General features: G+C 33.4%; 1 protein-coding gene across 2 annotated transcripts in view; it reads left to right on the forward strand.

Annotated features, from left to right (window-relative positions):
* The first annotated feature begins 533 nt into the window (after nucleotides 1-533).
* stmA (Protein EFR3 homolog stmA) overlaps nucleotides 534-26,594 on the forward strand; it is a 44,821-nt gene continuing 18,760 nt past the window's right edge. Inside the window, exons 1-7 of one of the 2 annotated variants that reach the window (XM_074186105.1) lie at nucleotides 534-722; nucleotides 3,658-3,862; nucleotides 13,692-13,842; nucleotides 19,448-19,696; nucleotides 23,910-24,061; nucleotides 24,163-24,241; nucleotides 24,939-25,074. In XM_074186105.1, coding sequence (XP_074042206.1) covers nucleotides 638-722; nucleotides 3,658-3,862; nucleotides 13,692-13,842; nucleotides 19,448-19,696; nucleotides 23,910-24,061; nucleotides 24,163-24,241; nucleotides 24,939-25,074 — 1,057 coding nt within the window. In that variant the 5' untranslated portion in view covers nucleotides 534-637. Of the gene's footprint in view, nucleotides 723-3,273; nucleotides 3,522-3,657; nucleotides 3,863-13,691; nucleotides 13,843-19,447; nucleotides 19,697-23,909; nucleotides 24,062-24,162; nucleotides 24,242-24,938; nucleotides 25,075-26,594 lie in introns of those variants that run through there. The other variant, XM_074186106.1, reaches the window with a different exon arrangement.

Consider the following 26,594-nt stretch of genomic DNA (forward strand, 5'->3'; position numbering starts at 1 on the left):
ATCTTAGAATATTGGTAATAAATTCGGACTTTGAACACAGAATTAGGATAATTTCATTTTAAGAAAATTTGTGGCCTTCTACGCCTTCGTAAAAAGCTTCCGAAGCATTCCAATGAATAACAAAGTTCAGCAACCTCAAAAACATATATTTTGAAACTTTGAAACACAAGATCACATTCCCAACAATATAATTTTTGTAAAAAATCAATATGCGGCCTTCATATCAATTGAGGAAAATATATGGCCCCTCTTCCACATTTTTTTCCTCTATTCTCAAAAAATTAATGTTACTAATTCAGGTACTTTATTCGAAAATTCAATTCCATTTTCTGTCTCCATGAGTCGCTATTATTATTATTTTCCGGAAAAAATGTAAGAAGACAGTGCAGTCAAAAATAAACCACACTCCGTATTCGAACTACAAACAAGATAAAGTTCATAATCCAATTGAGTGCCAGCCGATTACAATTTGATTATAAAGGTATTTTTCGCAAGATGTACGATCGGTTCCGCTTCTATGAATTTCTAGAGAAACCGATTTCGTTCCGATTCGCTTCAGTATTCGATACAATCTAGTGCGAGATAAAAGTTCATCATACGAAGAAGGAAGAAGTATTTAGGGAACATCGCAACGGCCATGACTTTGGTCAAGTGTTGTTTCGAAACCCCCGACCTCGTCAATGTGGTCGAATCTTTCGTCCAGAAGTGTTCGGAATCGGCATGTGAGTATTTCTCAATATACAATTTTTTTTATAATCTTATCTAATCGATCTATTCTTGAGAGTCTACAAATTTTCCAAGTTTGTATCAAATAATTCATTTTTGAATGGACGGCATCAGATGACTGAGGGTTCACTCAAAACAGTATCTTCAATCAAATAAGTCTGATGACTGTATCGAGGATAGATATAGTCGAAGTAACTGATATAGTAATTCTTAAAGCTATCGGCGAACTCAAAGGCCAAAAAAACCAATACAAAGAAATAATGTCGCTACGAATTAGTCCACGTAGACTGAAAAATTGTGGCGGTTGGAATTGGATAATTTTTACTAACCAAGTTTTATGATTGTCTGAAGAGTCATAAAATTAAATTTGAAGTTATGTTACGGTGACGAATAGAATGTGAGCCGTCGTGTTGTCAATGTTTAGTTCAGGAAGTGATGGCGATTTGAGTGTTGAAATTCGATATTTGTGCAGTAATAATTACTTTTTGTTATAATTAATTTTTGTTATCTGTTCAAAATGTGGCGTCCTTGGACAAGTTTCTACTAGTAATAACGAGTGTGATAACAACGCAGACTTTCTCCTGTGTAGTGATTCCAATAATAAGTATTGCTGAAAAGTATGGACACACCATACTGAGACTTCCTACCTATTTTTGTGTTTTCAATCCCATCGAGTTAATTTGGGAAAAATTGAAACAAAGCATCAGGCATAAAAATAATTTTCCAAAATTTGATATATATATATATATATATAAATCAAAAGGAGGAAATCGTGGACATGACACTCAAGAAATATGGAGGCAAACCGCGGACACGTCATGTCCACGATTTCCTCCTTTTGATTTATATCATACACACTCAATAATATATATATCTCTATATATATATATATATATATATATATATATATATATATATATATATATATATATATATATATATATATATATATATATATATATATATATTGATTGAATTACAGAAATATACTCTCATTTCCAAAAACACAATTTCAGTTAGGTGTCTTATAATTCAGTTTTTTTAATGAAACGCGAATCACTATCAACTACGGAATAAATCGCACAGTGCATCAAATTATTGGCTTTCGAGTGGCAAATTTTTTTAACAAATACAAAGCACACTTAGACGGGTCCTTTTGTATTTATTGCATACCCGTTCATCAGACAATGTTTCTTGTTTTGTTGAAAAAGCGCGTTAAAAGCGATTCTGGGTTCTCAATTTATGTAACTCATATATTTAGCAAGGATTTCAGAGTTTGAGTTGTAATCATTCACAATCAAATCAATTGTAAATTGTAACTACTAAATACTCTGTGCACTTTTCTATCATTCCGTGCACCAATACAAATTAGTCAGTTTTTGAATAATGCGCATATGGTGCAGAGGAATGCACAGCATATACGTAGATCTCTACCACAGTATTAACTGTGTCTCTACTCTCTACAGAAATATTTCTTTTTTGGACACGAGCGCTTCCATTTAAGTTATTAGGTGTTTTTTGACGTTCAATTGTATTCGAGTGTGTATTCAAAAACGATTCGTAATGAAGTCATTAATAATAAGATTCGCCAGAATGAAATGATTCAGTTTGTGTCAAATTTAATAATAAACACAAACTTTTCAATTTTACCTAACCTTAATCAGAATCGAATTTGTGCATACAATGATTTCCCAACTTTACTTTCTAGATCCTTACAAAGTATTTAATAAAAAGTATAATAAAATAAACTATAACGATCAAAACAACGCAGAAACTAACAACTGACGTAACGTTACGTCAAATTCCGTTTCAAAACCAACCTCACGCTAGTTTTGAATCATTATGAATACGTTTCAAGTCATACTTGGTGTGACGTCATCGTTTCAATGCCAGAATGAATGTATTTGAATCACAGACGTATACGTTTTGACTACATGAGCGCCAGAAAACGCTTTTTATCAAACAATACACGTCAGTGCCAAGTGTCAAATTCAAAAATATATTTATCATAGAGCATGGAATAGAAAAAAGTGATGGAAGAGAAAGAGAGTTAGAAAAGAGTCCGAACCTTATTCTTGCTTTATTATACTCTTGGCAACGTCTAGTTTTTTGTAAACTGTATCAGAATTTGGATCCTCTGATGTGAAATGAATTATTTGAAAACATTTTTCTCTTGCCAGAATAAAAATGCTGTCTCCCAAGAGGCGATTGCCTAAGTTTGCATTTTATTCGCTATTATGTTTAGAGAAACGCACGTCGGGAGCAGCATATTTGTTACGGCAAAGGAAAAGTCTGTTCAATAGATTTATGTCAGGTCTGTTCAGTTAATTGTTGATTCAGTTCGATGTGTTACAGCAGTGAATTGAAAGAGTCGAAAGTGAAGCAAACTGAACAATTCTCTAGTCAATAACACTCCTGATCAGAATGATTGGTGAGGTGTAAATATATTAAAAGAAGACAGTTCTCGAGAATTTCCCCTTTCAAAACACTGGAGTCAAGTTTCAACTGTCGCGAGATGCTCCAGTTGACCTTGTAACTTGTCAACACATCAGCAGTCAGTGTCAGCCGTTTTCTGTCAAACGCAAATCGGTTCTCGTTCTCAGTTTTTTGAGTTGTTTTGGATTTAATTGCATATAACAACAGTCAACCCGTCTGAGATTTGATCGATTTATAATAACAAACCTGTTTGAAAGAATGGTATCAACAATTTACTCAATTATCGGTTAGGAGTACGAAAATCCTAGATCAACTCTTCCCCTTTGAACCGCCCCAAACATAACTAGCAATGTGTACTGGTAATTAATTGTACTTAAATCATTATCAACCGTGCTAGCGCACGGTTCATTACAATGTCTCTATTAAAAATAAACATTTTCAACGCGATTCCTTCTTGTTTACCTGTACCCAACGTTTTACAGAATTTCATTTCAGGTTGCTGTGGCTGCTGTAGCGCCTTCAGGCCCAGATATAAAAGACTCGTCGACAACATTTTTCCTGTTTATCCTCAAGATGGACTGGTTAAGTCCAACATGGAAAAACTCACTTTTTACTCGCTTAGTTCGCCAGAGAAGTTGGACCGTATTGGGGAATATTTGTACCAGAGAGCTGCGAGGGATATTTACCGAAAGAAATATGGGTGAGTGCTTTTGTATTTTAGCCTTCAAGCTGAATATTTTATGGAACGTGTTATTATATTATTCAAAATTGAGGAAAATATTGAGTGTCACTACTTCAACTGTCTATAAAAAAATAGATAAATCTCTGAGGATGAAAGGGGAAATAACTGTGAATCATTTCATGTAGACATATCACTCCTCCCCCTCGAAATGAAAGTCAGATGTATAAATCATATGATTATTGTGGATACAATAATTTTTTATTAATAATAACATTCATTTGCTAAATAGGATACATTCCTAGTATACCATAACAAAATTATGAGCAAATTAATTAATATTCCAAACATCATGACTTGTCATCTTATTTGTAATAAATGTAGTTACATTTGTTAGAAATATGTTGCAGTAGTTTAGTTTTAAACCTTTGAATTGAATGAGGCAATTTGTTATACGTATCAAAACCTTCGGCATATACTGAGCTCATACTGTTTTTGTTATTAGTTCTATGTATATGCATGTCAAGATTGTGTCTATTGTAATATTGGTGAATATCATAATTAAATCAAATAGATTTTTTAAAATATGTTCCAGTTAAATCATTAACAATTTTATGCACGAATATCATTGTCTGGTATAAAAGTCTCTGGGATACCGAAAGCCAATTTAAGGTTGATATTATATTTGTAAATAAATATGTAGAGTATACTTATTTTTTTTGAAAGAAGAAGGGAAAATGAAAGTATTCTATCTATCCTTTTGCATTTTGATAAAAGATTCTTGTTACTTAGTGGCAAAGGAATTATATGCATATCCTGAAACATTCAAGATTATGAATGAATGATAAGGTTTGAATAGATACTTCAATTAACCAGCATCAATGTAATAGAAGTATATCAGTTTTTTGACACAAATTTTATAATTTTCATATAGAGGAATATTTATAGTAATTAAAAAAAAAACTCTCACCAAATTCATTTATTTCAAGTTTCTCTAAGATCTTCCGTATTTTTTTTCTGCTTGGGAGCTGTATGACTTGAACATTTTTCCGTGAAGCTGAAGTGCCAGAGCTAGCAACCGCTCAGAGAAGAATTAGTCTGTTTGTTGAAAATTGAATATTTTATCACAGCTTCAAGACATCAGTGGGTTTGGATCAAATCAGTTCCAGTATGTTTTCAAAAATTGTGGTATATCTAACCAGTGAAAAAAATATAAATAGCAAAATCTCACATTTATAATAATACGAGTTATTTCGCCCTCATACAAGGGTGAAAGATGATAGAATGTTCTTCGTTAACCAAGCATCTTGCATCTAATGTCATCTACAGCTTTATAGTCGAATTTATTGATATATTCCGAATTAAGATTTGCTATTGAAAATATGTCATAGGATTCTGATTCCCACGACTTTGTTTATCTGGACTTAATTTTTTTAGACTTTCTAGATTTCCTAACAGAAAAATATGAACGAGTTTTTCATTTATAAAAAAGTGGTTTCGCAAATGATCATTATAGTCAACCAAAGTTTAATATGACACCAGTATAGTATTTTTTCCAACAAATGTTTTAACACAGTTCTTCAATTTGACATAACTTTTTTATTTATGAACTGATTGAAATGAATCAAATATTGAATGTTGAGTGAAGCTCATAACAATGTATTATTGAAAACCACCCCAATTATAAAAATCATTGTTTCGGGCTCCATTGTGTTGATAAAGACCCCTAATGAAACTTTTTCTCAATTATTTTCCATATCTTCTACAAAATGACGATAAAATGAACATTGCAAACTAACTAAAGAGAAATAATAATGCTTAGGAAGCATTTGGCCAAGCAGGGTGAACTACAGGGGGTTCTACTTCGATCCACATTATGGGTAATTTAAGACTAGAAATTCTCCAAACAAATTAAAACGAACAACTCAATATAATGATTTCAATATGTAGGATAATTTTGACAAATCTGGGATCTGGAAATTGTTCGTGACTCACACGATGAGATTTCTGCTGCATCTGAGATCATTGGCTTAAATCCCAGAAGATGTTGTTAATAAAATTATATGATCAATAAAACATAATAAAACTTCTCTCATAAAATCAATCTATTGGATACACATTTCCCTCACCAGAATAAAAATATTGTATCTCTAATTAAATCAGTTTGATAACCCTCATTATGCAAGGTAATGATTCGTCTAGATGCATATAAAAATATTAACATAGCTGTCATTGCTTTTCGAGTTTGCAAGCCGTGGATTTTTGGAATTTCTTCCTGGGATCATGATCAGATGGTTGCACGCGCATATCTACCGTTTATCCCTAGGGTCACGGATAGAATTGGAAAACTATTGGGCAAACACGACATCGAAACAGTCTTCAAACCCACGAGGAAGATACAACAAAGCCTCAGGTTGGCTAAAGACAGAGACCCATTATCAGCAGCAGGGGTCTATCGCATATCATGCACTTGTGGAAAGGTATATATTGGAACCACCAAACGATCCATGGGAACAAGACTAAAAGAGCATGAAAGGAACTGCAGACTAGGCCAAACAGACAAGTCAGCTGTGGCAGAACACGCACTTAGTGAAGGAGACCACAGAATTTTGTTCTAAAACAACCAAGGATACCATAGTCAACTGGTACGGGAGGCAATAGAGATCCACAAACACACGGATAATTTTAACAGAAAAGAGAAGCGGTGAACCTCAATCAAATATGGAACCCCATTTTAAGGAATTCGAGAATAACGAACAGGACAACAGGCAGCAAGATTGTTAATGTTCCAGGTTCAAGTGCAGGTACGAACAGGTACAAATACAACTGATTACCTGACAAGGCATAAATACGCTTTACGAAGCCTAAAAGGTAGTCATCGGACAGCAAGCCATGATGGTTAAACCTCTGAAGAAGCTAGCCACTCGCGCCAGCGAAACGTCAGGAAGAAATTTGAAAAATCCACGGCTTTCAAACTCGAAAAGCAATGACACTGAAAACCTCAGCCGTGAAAGTCTAAACCATTTTGTCATTAACATAGCTCTAAGAAGTAGTTTTAATCTTCTCCTGATGATGATAACTTGGTTAGCGAAATGTGCGCCTAGAGACAGTATTTTTGTTCTGGTGAGGAAAAAGTTTTTTCAATATATTCAATAGCACATGGTCGCAATATTGAAAAATATTTTGAAGCAACAATAGTGTGCATAATCTCATAACAATTTATAGAACACCAAATGGTGAGAGTAAGATTTTTCATGATGTCTAGTTCCTTCTCGAGACCTTCCTTCTTATTACAAAGTCCGAAAGCACGGTCTAATAGAGTTTTGATGATTCCTCTTTTAGTCGATTGATGGTATTTGGATTCGTGGTTCAGATACTGTCCCGTGTGAGTGGGTTTTTGGTATACAGATTTTTCCCACTCAGTGTCGGTCCTCTTTACGTCTAAGAATGGCAATTCGTTGTGGTCTTCCTTCTCCATTGTGAAAGTGGAACACTGCGCGCGGTCTGCCCTTCATCTCGAAAATGGTTCAAGATATAAAAAAAAATGTTTAGACAAAAGTTGTAAAGAATTTAATCCTCTACAATATTTGTATTGGATACAAATAGCATAACACTCATAGGACACAATAAATGTGTGAAAAAAATTGACCTTTGACCTTGGAATATCTGTAGTCGCAGAAACCCTACGATAAGAATGTTTTGAGACAAGTTTAAGGGTGTCAAAATGAAGGTTTATACAAGTTTCTAGCTGACTATCCCTCATTCCGAGATACTTGCCCTCATTTGACTAATATTCCTGGAATAATATCTTTTCAGATCGAGAATAACAGTGGTTGTGTTTGAAATATTCGTCACAAACTAGAATTGTCGAATTTCGTTTTTTGACTCTACCTACCGCCTCCGACGTCCAAACACAGTATGTAGTGCCAATACCAGTTAATGTGTTTTTTCAAGGAGCAGCCTAATTGATTCTAAAGATGAATTATAAAATACGCTTTGATATTCAATTTCTGGAGAACGTATAGAACAATTATCATGAATATGCATCCTCCTTAGATTTGGTAACGCAGTAATTCCCCCGAATAAAATCCAGAACTTATAATTTTACTCCACCTAAAAATTGACCCAAATATTCCCAAATGTATTAAAAATGGTCTGCGTATTGAATTCCTTTCAGTTGAACATGAATATTTTCCGTTTATCTGTTGTTTGGAATAAAATACAAGGTTTTCGCATTAAATGTCGTGTTTGATACTTCATACATTGATAATAAGTAGTACCGTTTGCTCATTAGAGTTTACCTTTACCTTCCTAATGGTACGAACCACTGATGAACTTGACTTATTAATTATTTCCGCGCGTGTTTGCCGCAAAATTAGAAATGTTTTGTATTCGTTGGTTAGATAAAATTGTCCTATGGAAACTAAAATAAAAAAACTGGCTTGTGAATATCTTTAAATATGTATCAGTTTTCTGAGTGACCTCATTTATCCGCCTAAATTCTAAGTAGAAACGGGTGATTCATATTTCTCTTCATCACTTGTTCAGCTGAGGGTGACCAAGAACTTGCTGATTCTTCAGAAATTTCATTCCAGCATGTCAATGATATCACCTACTTATAATACTAATAGCGCCTCTATTTCCTTTAAATTAACTTACAAAATACGCTTGTGTGTTGGTGATATTCGTCTATAACCGTTCTTCCATATTACCAATAAACAGATATAAAATTTTGAACATAAGTCGCCTCGGAGCGCCAATTAATTTTTATTGTTGTTTTTATTTTTATCGTTGTTTTCACTTATTAAAAGTTATAATTTAAGACGAAACTGGAGCCTTTTCGTAAAATAAATCCTAAACAAACACTTTTCCCAAACGCCTGAATTGCAATAATTTTCAAACATTTTCGAATCGAAGTAAAAATTTAATATGTATTAAAATAAGAGATACAAATTATTTTTTGTACAACTGTCATTAAAAGTGACATTTTTAATGGTTGTCAAGAGTATTAAAAGATGATGTTTACAAAGTATCGGGTTGAAAATAATTTTTACACTAGTGTTATAGTTATTTATTATACAAGGGAAAAAAATATTAGATTTTAGCTCGAGGTTGTGTTGTCTCCTGACGCGAAGCGGAGAGAAGCAAAAACCCGAAAGCTAAAATCTAATATTTTTCCTGTGTATAATACACAATTTTTTTCTGTGACAGAAAAAACGACGATTTAATAAATTGAATTTATACCTTTGCTTATGTATGTGTATATATATATATATATATATATATATATATATATATATATATATATATATATATATATGATGTGTTGTTTTTCCGGGTGTTCATCCGTTGTGTACTATTCGATAGTCGACGTTTCGCCATCATCTCAGATGGCATTATCAAGACGAGGTACTGCTTCGCTTCGAGAGGTGTAACTTCCCTATACAAACTGGGTTGTCACTGCTTTTATAATTTTAGTATTTCGGGAAAAAAAACACGTTGATGACTAATAACAGAAGGGCGTAATGCAACGCATTGTTTTTTCCAACAATGCAAAAAGACGACCCATTTTCGTTTTTGTATTTAGAATTTGAACAATCAATGATTTATCTGTTAATTAATAGTAGCAACTTTCATCATCAAATATTTTTCATCTGGCGACTCATTTATAAACCTCTGGACTTGTTCAAACGTAACAGTTTTTTATTTTTTGGGCCTATAACTTTCATTTTTCCGCTTTAAGGGTGCTGCTATTACCTTAAAAAAGTTGCTTGTATCAATACCATTTTTAACGAGCGCACTCGACTTTATCTTTGAAAACTTGCTTCACAAAGTTGATGAGTTCCATATTTTTGCTTTCTCTTCTAGATAGGCAAAGAAGACGGTTTCGCTGAAACTTCCTTCGACATTTTTGAGTCTACACCAGCTAAGAAAATTAGAATATGCGATGTCGTACTGCTGAGACGATTTTTTTGGTAACAATTCAATTGAATTGACATCTGGAATCTTACGGAATTTCTCTTTTTAGTTTTTATTGAATTTAATATTTTTTTTGGTTTTAATGAATTATTTTATTCTTTCATCAGTGATAGGTATTGTTCAATTTTCAATGATATATGTATTTCATTTATTTAAATAAATTATTGCATTGTCGTAAAAAAAAAATTCAATTGATACTTTTTTTGCAGCCTCTTCAATATCGTCAGGAACATACAATTCCTCACTATTGTTCTTCATTATTCAAGACATTAAACACCAGTAAGAACTTCAAATGTGACTTTAAATAAAACGCGTGAGCTGTAAACAATACTGTTTGTTGGTAACCAGGTGATTCAGCGTCACCTGACACGGCCACTTCACAGCAAATGCGATAACATGAAAATAGTTAACTGACAAGAGATGTCAAAATGTGTTTTATATAAATAATAAATGTTATCTATTTTATTATGAGAACAGGACAGTTGTACAAAAAACTATGTATGATAATTGTATTAAAAGTAAGTTTTGTTTTGTTCGAGAAATTGCTCAACTCGCTACGCTCGTTTCGCACTCATATCATAAATAGCTATACTTTTACGGAGCTGCTATTTATCTATTAACATGAAAATCGCCGCCTATAACACTAAAATCAAATTTGGAAATTATTTGGGAAATATATTTTCAAAATCATCTAAACAATTTGTTGAATAGGTGGTGGGAGGCCATACCAACAAATATTTTATTTCCGGAAATATTCAAACTGATCCAAAGGGTCTCCAAAGAGCTATTTTTTCCATAGAATCGAAAAAAAAATTCCTTTTCACTTCCCTAAGAATGACAACCCTCAGAAATCTAAACTTGGGCTAGCTGAAGATTAACGAGTTCTTACCTGTTAAAGTGCGATTCCTAGCTCTTTTTTATTTGCACGAACCCTACGAATTGAATTATACTCTGGTATGTTTGATATTCGGCTAGAAAATTAATTATGGGATATATTATTCATGAAAACATAGTACGTTCTCCATTACTAAAAATATTATCCTAGGATGCTTAAAATATTACTTTGGAATGTTTCAATATTTCACCAACAAATAAAATTAACTGAAAAGGCGCTAGACAAACATATTTTTATTGCCAAAAAAATTATGATATTTGAAAAAATGGTAAAGTTAATGAGAACCAAGTAGAGCTGTTAGTTTAGACATCAAAACACAGAATATCCCGCTCATCATTAATAATCATTTTCTTGTTGTAATTATCTTCCCACATTTAGATTTTGCCACCGAGAGACCATGCCTTCATTACGTATTTTTTTTTATAGGTGTACAAAAAAGTCCTCGATGACATTCGTCTGGCTGTTGAGGAAATGTTAATAATGTTCAAAATAATGGTCACACAATGTGGTAACTGGAAAGTTATTTACACGGATACGATATTATTCCTTACATGCATACAATTCATATCAATATCTTCGGAGTTATCGCAACATCAAAACTATCGCGCGATAAAATAAATTCAAGATGAAGAAAGGTTGCAATTGCGTTTTGTTTTACGTGGTGAATCATTTGGAAAGTTAAGGTCAATTATTTTTTTCTGTAGGTAGATAGGTGCTTATCAATTAAAATTGATATTTTAAAGCATGTGCGTCATAGCAAAGATCGAGGGTCGGATAGCTAGTCTGTACCCTCTGATCAACAGGAAATCAAAAATGAGTTTAAAGAACAAAATTACCATCTACAATAAGATGTTCAAGCCTGTCATCATGTATGCTTCAGGTGTCCGGGGACAAGCGGCTACGTATAATATCTCCACTCTGGAGAGATTACAAAACAAGTTAATGTGGATGATTACGAATGCTCCTTGGTTCGTGCGGAATGAAGCCATCCACAGAGATTTGCAGCTGCCTTCCATTCGGCAGTCCATTCAGTCGAGGAATCGGCGAGTTTTTGATAGTGCGGAAACTCACGAAAATCCTTTAGTTAGGGAAGCTATAGATTATGCTGTAGACGACCCCTCCCGATATAAAAGGCTCCGAAACTCTGTCGAATGAGGCCCTAATGTCCCCCGTTAACGGACGAATAGATTTTTCACCCAACCCATCTCAGCCAGGTAGGTATACACCGTGAAGGGCGGTACTGATGTCTGAGGACATGAACCCATTTGCCCTTCTTCGGCAAAAATCAGCTAAAAGGGTAAAGGAGCTGGGCTCCAACCTAATTAAATTGAAGACGCTTGGTCAGATATGTTAAAAAATCTGTTGAAATGTGTTTTCTCGGTAACCAACTGTCGCTCCCCTTCGAACAATAACCCTCAAAAGTCGAAACTTGTGCGAGCTAAGGATTACAAAGGTTTTACTTTTTACCGTGCAATTCCTAGCACGGCATCAATTCCAGTTCAGGCATCAAAGAATATATCGCTTATCTTTAATAATCATTTTCATTTTTATACTTATGATGTACTGTTTGAAACCTTTGGTGTAGTAATGAATATTACTGGAGTTTTTTCCCAACACCGAATCGTTATTTTCACACCTCGACACGTGTTTCGATCACCAAGTGATCATCTTCAAGAGGAAGATGATCACTTGGGTTCACAAATGGGTATTATAATAATTTTTTATTACAATTATCAGTTGAAAGAATAAGCGTCAGTAATTGGGGTATTGGAACTATTATATGCATAAGCCGTTGACAGGAAGCAACATGTCAAGGAAAATCAGCCTGAACGTGTTGAATGTTGTATGGGTACAGCAATTTATCCCTAAGAATTTTCCAAAGAGTTCAAAGTATCTACTATTTTTGGAGTGAAAGTACCATGAAAGTAAAGTAAATCCACCTCAGTCTCGTGATGGGGGTTCCTGACACAGGGACAACAACGTTTGCCAGGTCAGCTAGTAAAATATAAGTTATCGAAGTTTCGATACATTATCTTCTAAAAAACGTACAATCCAAATGAATATACCCGTGACATATGCAAATGAAGCTAATTTTAAAACAAATGCTGAAATTTTCCACTGTCCTTATAAATAACTCGTTAGACCAGTTTGCAGAGCAATTCAAATCTATTTGATCATTGAGCCATAATCCCGAATTTTTAAGTCTATTGATTTCTTTACATTCCAAAAGATTGAATTTTGAGCCTTATTCTCCCAAACGCAATACATCATAATCGTGATTGAACTCGTGTTCAATTACGTTTGAACACGAGTCAACTTGTATACCCCCGATCTATCTGACACTGAAGTTTGATCTTCATTCTTCTTAATTAGTTTTAGTAGGATCACCAAAGTAAGTTAGAATTACATAATGTTTGGTTTCATTCTTTGAAACTAGATGGAACTGGTTCAGTGCTTGTTTCTGCAATTTTTTAGAGAGAATTGAGGCAATAATATCCACCTCGTAACCGTTGTTGACAGCAACATGTTTTATGAAAATCAGTTCTCTTTGGAAATTTCACATTGAAGTGTGTTTTTTGAATAGTTTATAATGGATGTTCTTCAAGTATCGGTCAGTTCAGTCTTATTTATTTTATAGTTGCAAAGGAACAACAAAGAATGTCGTCTACTCATCAACTTGGTCGGAAAAGGAAAACGAAAATTTTCTTTGCACTAGACTTTTTTGTATTTCTGAAAAACTAAGTTTTTCATTCGACCTGAAATATTAGATCAGAACTGTTGATATCATCCTAAATATAAACCTCAGCTCATACGTGTCTAGGGACGGTTTATCGTGTCTGGCGTATATCGATTTTTCCATTCATTCACAAAAGGCTTTCAAGTTTGCGTTAGTTGTTAGTTACCGTTTCACGTATATGTACTTTCGAATCAATATAAAAAGGTTGATGAACCGAATTTTCTTTGATTTCGCCACAGATTCGTCATCATCGCCATGGAGGCGATGGATCAGCTCCTGTTGGCGTGCCACGCTCCCACTTTGAATTTGTTCGTAGAGAGCTTTTTGAAGATGGTGCAGAAGCTGTTGGAATCCACGGAACCGGAGCTACAAATATTGGCGACTCAATCGGTAAGTCATTGACTCTTTGGCACCTCAACAAAGATCTTTCTCGTTTTCATTTTCATTATCTTTTAATGATACCTGAATATTTCCCGGAGAAGAATACCAAATAATCAGCGCAGGGTAGTACATTGGGTAGAAGAAATCAGGTTTGTACTTGAAGGGAACAGTTTTATTCATGTATGAGCATTATTATATTATTCTCATACATGTCATTGCAAGCCTTTTCCTTTTCCTTAGCATACTGCTAAGAAAGCGGCACCTCTGCAAAAATTGTAATTTACATTAGATTTCTACTATAGATTCGGAAACTTTTACCAAAAATTCTCGTTCCTTGAATTGAAAGAATTCCTAAAAGGTGTTAGATTCAAACTTCGAATGAAAAAACCATTGTAGATTGTTTCAAGCTTTTTTCGTAAATAATTTCCTGATGAATGAAGCTTTCTAAGTCAATTATTTTTTTCGTGAAAGAATTCTTATAGAAGAGGTGCGAATCTCGAACCTTTCGTCGATGTTAATCAGACGAATAATTCTTTTTTGGATACAATCCAGAAGCCTCAGAGGATGACTGGGGAGAACACCTTATATTCCAGAAATTTTCTCATTTGAATTATATATTGTATAAAAGTTTTTATGGCTGTATACATTGTGATTGTTCCAATCCATATTTCCCGTGGGTTTGCCAATAATTGATTACGATAGTAGTCTACACTGACAACACTGCTACACTGACAACACAACCATACACTTTACCTAAAACTTCAGATTAATATTCAAATGTCTATCGCCTTATTAGAACACTTCGCACCGCACTGTCTACTAGACTTTCCTATATGCGAGTGACTAATGTTTATATATGCCAATGGAAGTCTTAGGAATCCAATAAGGAAGTCGCTAGAAGTATATCGATGCGACGCGAAAACTAGAACACTCGCGAGGCGCAAGTCGAGTTGAACGCGATCTCTGCTACGTCAAAATTGATCAGCGGCGGCTGGCGTTATTTTTTTACAGGGAATCGATTTATAACAGTTCACTTCTCTCACATACCACAACTGTAACAATTTTCTTAACGAGATTTCAACCAAGATGTGTCATCATAAAATATAAAAATCTAAATACTGATTTGGTCTAAATACATCCAACAGAGTGAACTCACACTTTTTTCACTTTTAATCAAACATCAAAGTTTTCTTGATTACATATTAGAGAAGAAATTTTCCTGGACTTTTTTCACTAATTGGAATAGAGTAATTTATATAAGAATCAACAATGACATCTTCAGAATGGGATATTTGTAGGTATTCATAGTTAGTTACCAGGCCAAACTTTACTATTTCCACTTATTCAAAAGCATTCAAAAATCTCGTATCGTATGCTTGTCTGAATAATTTCCAGCCATACCGCTTCAATTTCAGGCCTTTTTCCAAGGTATGTTGACCGACACTAGCCTCTTCTTGTATACAAAGTCGGATATGTGGTACATGTTCTTTGAAACGAATTATGTTTTTTTCCGGCCCTCAAAGCTTATAATAGGGGAGCCCAAGCGGGGATTTCGGGATTTACTAAAGCGCGGCAGATTAATATACAGGGGGATACCTTGTACCCGGTTAAGTACCTCCACCAAATATGAGCCCCATATATAAGGCCGCCTGTGAGGGATAAAGGATCAGATTAGTAAAAAAAATTGATCATCAGAAATTCTCGAGCGCGTCAGATTAAGGTAGGGTGGGTTAATTACCTACTAAAAAGTGTATATTCCAGTAATCTGACAATTTGAGAGTGACGTAAAGACAGGGGAGGACAGCAAAGTTGTAAAAAAATAACGTCATTTCGACATTCTAGAGCGTAGCTAACTTTTTTTTATTTTGAAGGAAATAATTCAAGGATAACGAAAAATATATAATCTGACGATTTCCGCAAGCCGAAATAACAAAAATTCGTCGATAAATTTTAATGCGTGCAGCTGTGTTATACCTATATTTCCCTCTCCGAGTTTCTATTCCTCTATTCTCTATTCACTTTTTCTCTATCTATTACTCTCTCACTCCGTCCCCACTGTGAATTCTGTTACCATGACGACATCACAGCTGATCACAGAGACTCGTTCGTGATGATGATTAATTAATCAATTAATTGATGGATGTAGCCGTTACTACGTGATAGGAAATCATAATGAAGAAAAGAGAAATTGAACTTTTTATGTTTTTACCACTTTTATTTGTAACTAACGTTACTGCAGTTTCGTCCTATAAGGACATTTTCAAACGTATACAATATATAAGTTTGAAAATGTCCTTATAGGACGAAACTGCAGTAACGTTAGTTACAAATAAAAGTGGTTAAAAACATATGAAGTTTCATTTCACTTTTCTTCATTAATCAATCAATTGATTATAAAATATAGAATTTTTTGAGCATTTTTTTTTTATTATTTTCTTATAAACACAAGTATTCTACTTAAAAAACATACACTTATTTACTTGCATGCTCTTTCCTGAGCTTTTCAATTAATTAAGTTCAATGAATTTTTTTTTATATTGTTTTTATCAGATTAAGCGAATCCCTCTAGATAATCGTCAGATTATGAGACAGCATATCTGAAACATAAAGATGAACCATATATATCTCAATCTGACGCGCTGGAGTATTTCAAAATGCCAATTTTTTTTGCACGTTATAATAATGGCCACGAGTTTGCGTCAGATCGAAATCGTCAGATTATTGAATGAGAGCTTTTTTTTGTTGCACTTAACACCCCCTTAGAAAATCTGACACGCTCGATTAATTTTTTTTTCTTTTCACTTTTAACCCTTACGTACAACTACCCGCATCATGCAACGATCAGTTTAACATATCAACATTATTAAAAATACGTAGGACATTGATGCTATCAATATCTGACGCGCTCGAGTATGTCCATGCAACAGTATTTTTTTAAATATTTTAAAATCTATAGCCGCTTCCCCCACCGATGAAAAGGTATATTTCATATAACATTTTTTTCATCTTATCATCTAAGCTTTGCAACCTAATATGTCTCAATGACGCTCGAGTAAATCCCCATTTTGCATCGTGGGCTCCCCTACTATTATATCATGACTTCAAGACCTCAGTTTCAAACATCTTGTTTTTTGTTTTTTTTTACGGACAAAACACGAGCACTACAGAAAAATCCTTAAGGCGCTCTAAGAGCGGTGCTTGTGCGAAGGTAATGATTCACATTGAATTTGAATCGCTGGAGATTAAATCCATTTGGAAAAACGTTTCTTTGATGTTCCAGATTCCAGACTATCAAAGTTGCAAGTGATGTTCATGTCTCCAATCAGCCGGATGGTTTTTTTCTGGATGGAATCTAGCAGCTTCAGGGTATACTTAGGGACGGAGCTCCCTACATGAGAACAATACTCCAAAGAAGGTCTGATCTGAACTTTAAAAAGCATCAAAAGTTGTTGAGGTGTGTACAGTTTTCTGGTTCGGAACAGTTTTTCAAGCTTGTGAGAAGCGACTTTTGCAATCCCAGCGACATGATTGTGCCAAGACATATTGGTGTCCATTTCAACCCTCAACAAATTTGTGACATTGAATTGAACCTGATTAGTTTCACCTCAATTCGAAATTACTTCTAGATCCTCATTAAGATATGCAACCTCCTGCTGCCAGCGAAGATGTGCATCCGCAGCCGATGTCCTAAAATCCAAATGGAATGACGAGACAAGTGTGCTGTCGTCAGCAAAGCAATATATTTGATTCTTTTTTTTTCAATAAGTCGTTGATATACAATAAAAAGAGGGTTTCAGACAACATAGATCCCTGGGGAACACCAGCGTTGATGGTGAAAGTATTCGAGAGACATTCTTTGACGGCCACTTGCAGGGAGCTTTCCTTCAGGAAGCTGAAGAGTCATATCCAAAAATGATTCGACAAGCCAGAGCATCGAAGTTTTGTCCAGCAAACCCTCATGCCACACGCGGTCAAAGGCCTTAGAAATATCAAGCATAACAGCTCTTGACTCTCCATGCTTCTCAATTGCTTTATTCCAAATATGGGTGACATACGGTAGAAGGTCGCCTGTTGATCTTTGTTACCAAAAGCCATATTGATGATCGTTCAATATGTTGAAGCCTTCCAAATATTTAAGAATATTGTGGTTTACGGCTTTCTCCATGATTTTTTATATCTCTGATTGCAAAGCTACTGGTCTATAGTTATTTAGAGGATTTTTCTTGTCCTTTTTGGGAATAGGTTGAACGCGAGCAAACTTCCAACAAGAAGAAAAACCCCCTTTCTTGTAAGACAGATTGAAAAGTCTGCAAAATACTGGTGCGAGTTCATTTGCGCACTTTTTAAGTACGATGTCGGGCACTTCATCAGGACCAGACGCCTTGTTGATATTGAGCTGTTTCAAAATTTGCCTGACTAGACGTTGTCGAAAAGTAAGTTCCAGCATTTCTAGCGTGGGAATAGAAGGTGATACCTTTCCCAGAAAATCGACTGTGGAGTGGAACGCAAATTGTTCAGCTAGTAAATTTACTTTTTCTATGGCTGTTGTTGCAACTGAACCATCTGCTTGTGTTAATGGTGGAATTGTGGATTTTGTAAAGTTTTGAACAGCTTTAGCTGCCGACCAGAAGGATCTAGACCCGTTGGCATTGTCAACCAGTTTTTCCCTAATTCTCTGATTGTGAGGTTATTTGCTTTCATTTATCCAGCTGTTTCATTGCAGCTGTTGTGAGCATCAACAAACTCACTTCGGTTTTCGGCACTGAAATTTTCGAAAATTGATTTGTGAATTGGTTTAAAAAAATCTATTAAATACTGTTTTTCCGTTAATCAACTGTCGCTGTGGTACTGAATGTATTATCAGCTTCACATGACATGCCATGTTCTTATAAAAGTTGGTAAAGGGATTCTAGTAGCTGTCAGAAAAAGTAATTTCCAATTGATATGTACACGATGATGCCCTCCAATTCAGGAGCGCCATCTCTCTTTCATTGTAGTACATTATTGAAATAACATCAGAAAATATCTGCCTGTTCAATTTTTTCTTGTTTAATAAATTAATGGATGTAGCGTTTACAATGTGGTAGGAGATCATCAGCAAAAATGAGAAATAAAACTTTTTTGTTATTTACCACTTTTATTTGTAAAAACGTTACTGCAGTTTCGTCCTATAAAGACATTTTCAAACTAATAGGTGCAATAAACAATGAGTTTAGAAAGTTTTATTTCTCATTTTTCATTTTTCTTGTTTGCTGACCATTCATCCAATCAACATATTTAACATTCTCTTGGAATATAGTTTTGTAAATATTCAGTTACAGGTTGGTTTCACGAAATATAAGTTTCCCTGGCATTAAATCACTATAGAATTTCTTTTCCTCACATGTTCTCTTTCAATTTTCCAGATACAACATTTAGGATCAAGCTTATAAAATAAATGGAAAGATATATTTATGATTTCTCGCGAGGCTGATGAACAATTGTGTAGTACGTCCGATGACACGTCTACATTTCAACGAGATTTTTTTTTCATTCTTCAATTATCTGTATCCCTCAAATTCGATTTCAATGAGGCATTTGCTGTCATAAAAGGTGTTTCTTTCTTTGTTTTCAGTTTGTGAAGTTCGCGAATATAGAAGAAGACACGCCCTCGTATCACAGACGGTACGACTTTTTCGTTAGCAAATTTTCCGCTATGTGTCACAGCGGTGAACGGGAGGAAATAAGAGATCAAATTCGAATAGCTGGAATCAAAGGTTTGCAAGCGGTGGTGAGAAAGACAGTATCCGATGACTTGGTGGAGAATATCTGGGAGCCAGTCCATATGGATAAGATTGTACCTAGTCTTCTCTTCAATATGCAGGTAAGAAATACCTGCAAGTGTGTTGAATGCTTTTTGAATTGTACTGAGAATTGCACGTTAAAAGGTAAGACTTTGTTGAACCTTAACAGTTTTTTCAATTCCACTGCCTCATATAACCAACGTTGGTTTTCATTAGATAACAGACTGTTTTATTTCACTATGATTTTCATATGCAAAATAATAAACTATTTGGCACCAGATTACTTCCAGAAGTACATAACATTTAATAAAAATATTCATAATTATTACACACATGGCAAAAATAACATTTATGTTCCTAGCACTTCTTATCAAAGTACAATGAATTCACAATTTTTCAAAGGTTTCTTGTAGTTCAATAAATTACCAGAGTCTGTTGAATTATCTGCTTCACTCATCCAGTCCAAAGCCAAATTTAAAAAAAAATCTGTTTTTCTGTTAATCAGCTGTTGATCTCAGCTTAATCAGCTGTTAATCTCAGAAGTTGAGAAACTTGTACGAGCTAAGGAGAAACTTGTACGAGCTAAGGACTAACAAGGTCTTACCTTTTAAGGTGTGATTCCTAGCACGAAGGAATACATCCAAAATTAGTAACTATATTTCTATAAATATAAATGTAAAACAATATAACAATTTATTATATATCACATGTGAATTTTAAACCTTTGTGAATTGGTAAAACTATTCTTCTTTGTTTATATATGTATGTTTATTTGTATATACTTTGTAATAAGTTCATTGCAATTTTTTATTTTTTGGTATACTTAACATTTTATTCCGTATGGCTGTTATATTTCAATTACCGATTCTTGTGATACTACTATTTTCTATTATATTTTGATTTTTTATTCCATATGTATTTTAAAATACTACTTGCAATTGTTTACACATTAATATTATATTAAGCATTCTATTTTATACGACTATATATTTTCTATAATGTATATTGCAATATGCCTTCTCATATGTTTATTAGGGTTCCTCATTTAAATAAACATCTATGTATCTATCTAAAATAAACCTACCCGTTTATCACAGTTTTCAAAAATTCAAACTGAAATTATTAATAATAAAAAATATTGCCTCTTGTGTTTAGATTTGTGTAAAGCATTTGATACTGTACATCATGATATATTGATCTCAAAACTAAACTATATGTTTGCATAGAAAATCAAAAAAGTTCAATAAGAAAAATAAATTTTGGGGTACCGCAAAGATCCATTCTTGGCCCACTTCTTTTTTTTAAATACATTATTTCATTAACAAATTTACCTCTGTAGGGATCAATTACATTATTTGCTTATGACACAACAATTATACAGGGTGTAACTAAATAAGTGTAAAACATTCAAGGAGGTGATTCCTCATCGAAAAAAAGATAGGATCTTTCCTATACAGCCCCTTAAAGGATGTACATAAAATTTGTATAACAATTTTTTTCACAAGCACTGAAAAAGTTACAATATTGAAATCATCCTGACGTTTTGTACGACCAAAAAGCCAGAAATTTATTTGGTTTACCCCATGGTTATAAGGGGTGGAAAACGCAACCCCTAAAATTTATTTCCAATGTAACTTTTTGTGTTATTATTTGTTTACCATTCAAAAATGTATTTTCGATAGCCTGTTTCATTCCAAACAAAAAATATCTCTTGGGTTTTTTGCCCAAAATAAACCATTTCGCAGCAAAAAATTATTTTACGAACAACTACAGCGATACATTGTCATAAATGCGAAAATACGAAACTAATCTATCTAGTAGGTCGCTATTAGCGATAGTGACAATTAAATTGGTATGACGCTGTCAGTTTGTGAATTTTACAAATTGAATTAATACTAATTGTGTGTTGTTCTGTTCTTAATTTGTTACTTTAATAATTCAATTGTTATTAAAATGGTATACACAAATGAGGAAATGGCTGATATGCATTACGTTTACAGTCTGTCGTAGGGAAATAGGTTAGAAGCTTCTAGAAGATATGCTGAAATGTATCTTCAACGGCAGCATCTTTCACATAGATAATTTGCTCGACTTCATCAACGATTACGAGAATATGGTTCATTCGACAAAAGAACACAGGATTGTGGTCGCCATCGAGAAGTACGAACACCACAGCTCTCAACGTGTGGCTCTGAGTTATTGGGGACGATTTAATTGGGCCACATTTTCTACCTCCTCGATTAAATGGTGCATCCAGTACTGCTGAAGGAAGTTCCTTTGGGCGTCATAAGGGATATGTCTTTTATGCATGATGGAGCTCCCGCCCATTTTAGTCAAGTAGCACGTCAGCATTTAACTGAAACATATGCAAATCAGTGGATAGGTCGAGGAGGACCACAGAACTGGCCCGCCGATCCCCGGATCTCAATGCTCTCGATTTTTCCATTTGGGGCCATTTACAGCATTTGGTTTATCGTACTCCTGTTCGCGATGTAGAGAATTTAAGAAACAGCATCATCGATGCGTTCAGGGTAATCAGAGAGACTCCAGGAATATTTGAGCGAATACGTGGCTCAATGCGCCGACATCTAGACGCATGCGTAATGTCTGAAGGTAGACATATTGAACATTTACTATGATTTCTACATGTTGTGTGTTTTGTTATTAATAAATTAGTTTTGTTTATTACTCTTTAATCGTTTAATGCAGGTACTAACTACAAAATAACAATGAATCCAGTTCGCATTTATGACGATTTATCTCTGTAGTTGTTCGTAAAATAATTATTTGCTGCAAACTGGTTCATTTTAGGCAAAAAACCCAAAAGACATTTTTTGTTTAGAATGAAACAGGCTATCAGAAATACATTTTTGAATGGTAAACAAATAATAAGACAAAAAGTTACATTGGAAATAAACTTTAGGGGTTGCGTTTTCCACTCCTTACAACTATGGGGACAACCAAATAAATTACTGGCTAAGTGTCTTTTTGGTAGTAAAAAACGTCAGGTTAATTTCAATATGTAACTTTCTCAGTACTTGTGAAAAAAATTGTTATACAAATTTTATGTACCCCCTTTAAGAGGCTGTATGTTAACAAGGGATGCTCCATGAAGTTTCTTTATATGAAAGATCCTATCTTGTTTTCAATGAGGAATCACCCCCTTAAATGTTGTACACTTATTCAGTTACACTCTGTATACTCTCGGACAAATTTGATAAAATTCATAATGATATAAAAACAGACATGATAATAATTTCAGGTTGGCTTCAAGAGAATAAATTTCCAAATTTCCAAAAATCTTCGTATGTGAATATTTTTTTTAAAGATTATTGATAATAAGTCATTAAATTATACCAATTCTATTCAATTCCTAGGATTATATATTTATGAAAATTTATCGTAAACAAAACATATTGAAATTACTTGAAGAAAAAATGTAGCACCCATTATTAGTATTTCATTCAAAATCAGGAACTATATTTTTTTTAAATATTTATTTCAGTCTTTTATACTCACAAATGCATTATCTTATTTCTATTTGGAAATCAGCCAATAAATCCACAATAAAACCTTCGAAATCTCTGCAAAGTAAAACTATTAAATGTGTATATAAATCATCGTATTCAGAACCAACAATGAATTTGTATAAACCAAAAAAAGTAGTAGATTTGAACACACTATACAAACAAAAATTCGTTGTCTCATTCATTCAACAACAAATAAATCAAAAATTTCAAACGTAAATTCTATAGAAATCAATAATATTCATAGTCATAACACTAGACAAACAAAATCATTATTAATTAGTAATTTCAAATCTAATTTTGGACAGAAATCAATTTATCCTGATGGAATTATAATAAATAATACAATTCCTGAAGAAATGAAAAATCTAAAACTGCTCTCAAATTCAAAAATCGATTGAAACAGTGTTTAACGAATTAAATGAAAAAAACAAGATTATATGATTTTCATTCAGCCAGAATCATCTTAATATTTTCATATTAAATATGGATAATTTCACATTTGACTGTTTGTCCATTTTGATTATTCTACTTATGTTTTCTCATTCAAATATTCATATTTTTCTATCATTTTTAAGTTTTCAATACCCATTACAAAACTTAATGTTCACTGCTCATATTAATTGCTTGTGTTTTCTTGTTCAATATTTCATTTTGTTAAATTTTTATCTTTAGTTAATTTAGTTAACCCCTATTCATAAATATCCATTTTTTCTTGGGATAATAAAGACAATATAATAATAATAACAAACCAATGAAATTGTAGGAATCAGGTTTTCATCAGAAAGAACCAGGTAGTATTGACGTAGGCCCAGATGATAACTTGGATCCACCAATGTTGGCTGAAACATGTATGAGGGAATTGGTTGGCAGAGCATCATTTGGTCACATCAGAGCTGTCCTTAGACCAGTGTTCAAGTGAGATTTTTTTTTCAACTGAATCATTGAAATGTTTGCAGAAATATACTGTGATTCATGCAAGGAAATGCATATTTGTAATTTTTCTTTCATTTTTTCAGGCACTTCGATTTGCATAAACTGTGGGTCCCTAACCAATTTGCCATTCACACATTTAGGATAATAATGTTTTCAATTCAGGTATATTTTAATTATTATTAATTTTAATTGACTGTGTTCATTTGAAACTGTTCTTCCCACGAATCTGTGAGGTATTATTTTATTAAGCAGCTTCTCTTTTTTATGGTAGCTTTTGACAGGTCGGAGCTCCATCATAATTAAAATGTGTAATTCACACCAGTGTAACAATTGTTCAATCTAATCAAAAAATCGCGGTTTATTACGTATGATCCACCTCTTATATATGTCACCTTGTTAGTTCTCGAAGACTTGGGAGCAAGTGGAAAACAGTGTCTTTGAAAAATCTACTATTTTGAAGAAAAGACGATCAGGAAAAAATGAGAAATATTCTAGGTCTATCAGGATACATAAAGACCAACAAAGTTCAGTTATTTAACATCAAGGGAAGTGAAAATTGTACTATTTATATATACATTGCGCAATTCTAAAAGTAATCCAAAACTTTTGTTTGTAATCAATGCTAGTTTAATGAAAATTCACCAAAAATATTTGAAAATTTTATTGTTTTTCAAAGTAGAAGCAACCGTCCCTCGCGATTAAAAACCAAAACCATTGTTTCAGTTAGCTTCTAAATAATTTTTATGAAACCTACAGTTGTTTATAACATCCTTAGTAATTTATATTCTTTTCAAAGGGGGTTGACAGTTTTCATGTGAACACACTGTAAATTCGTTACTTTACATAATCTAATTTGCAGGCACAATACTCATATACCGTGGTGGAAACTCTTATGGCTCATCTTGACGATAACGCAAAATCCAGTCCCACGATACGAACCAGTATCGCTGGCGTTTTAGCCAAAATCATTGCTATTGCGGCAGGAGAAAGTGTCGGTATGTATTTCGTAATGTAATTTAGTTCACTAAAAGAATAAAAAAAGTGTCTGTTGCTATGCAATAAACACTTTTTTATTATTTTTTGGAAAGACAAGGCCCCTATTCTAATTGAACTTGAATGAATATGGGTGAGGAGTACATATTCATCATTATAAAAAAAAGAACAATTTCATGAATAATGAAATCATAAGTTGTTTATCAACAATTTATTATAACTGGCTGATACATTTCTGACCGATTAATTTTCAGATTTTCACTATAAATACTTCATAGTGAAAAATCTTACAGTAAACTGTATTAGTAAGTTTTTCCTGTTCACATTTCAAAGTATGATATGCATCACAAGGATATGTTCTTGGAGCAGTTCTATTTCTGCTATATTTTAATTATGGAACTTCGATCCGTACTGTGCTACCCAAGTACCTTGCTTCAAAAATAGTTTGAAGGGAAGACATTCACAACAGATCACTGAGGAACATAAATGATAGGTTTTCTGTTCATGTCCACCGTTCTTCATTTTTTGAGGCATCCTGTTCTTACTTAATACATTATCTGCTAAATAAAATGTTTTCAGAGTATCGTAATTTATTTGCTCTGAAGAAAAATTTCAAAGGGGTAATTCTAAATGGGCAACTGAATTCAATAAATTATGACAAATTTTAAACCTGTCAGTATGTTTTCATCATATGTTTTTAATCTGTTTTTTGGGCTTGGTTGATGTCATTTAAAATGTACTTTTTCCTTTTATGTGTAATTTTGTATTTTGTCAGACAATAAATCCTCATTATTATTTTTATAAACGGGACTGAAAGGATGATATAAACCGCAAGTTTGTGCTAAATTTTTGCAGCTCATTATATGATAACTCTCAAAACGTATGATTTTGATAGACCTGAAATGATGATATTATACCGTAAGTTGTGGGTTGTGCATGTGAAAATTTGAAAAAGTAATGAACCCAAGTTGAGGGATAATTTTCTAAAAGTTCTTTTGCAGCTTTTATAAATACAGTTAATAATTAGAACTTGGGTCTTTCCTAATCAAACGTCATACAAAAAAAGGGATAGAAAAAGTTACCGCGTTGAAAAAATGACCTCTATATGCCAAGGCGATGAATATCTGTAAGACTTATATAAGATTAGTTTCTCATATGAACAACTGTCATTTATTTTGATATGCCGTATAAAAAAATTGATTCAGTGGGCGGTTTAACATGTTACCAATTTGAATATCATTCAGTACAAAACAAGTGAATCTTGAAATTCCTGGAACAATTCAAATTGATTAGCTAACCAAGAAGTTCATATTTATTGATAATTGATTGCCTAACAAATTTGTATTGGCTATAAAAACTTTCAATATATATTCATTTATGAAATCAATGAAAATCGTATATGAGGCTAACTTGGAATCATTTATCAAATATGGTTTTATGTTTTGGAGGAGCAATATATTGATATTACAAAAAAAGATAACTCTGATAATTGTGAATTAATGACAGTAATGCATGTATGAAT

The sequence above is a fragment of the Leptinotarsa decemlineata genome, unplaced genomic scaffold, assembly GCF_025532065.1.
Source record: "Leptinotarsa decemlineata unplaced genomic scaffold, Ldec_3_MD MMD2_tig00078422_RagTag_RagTag, whole genome shotgun sequence".
NCBI classification, from domain to species: Eukaryota; Metazoa; Arthropoda; class Insecta; order Coleoptera; family Chrysomelidae; genus Leptinotarsa; species Leptinotarsa decemlineata.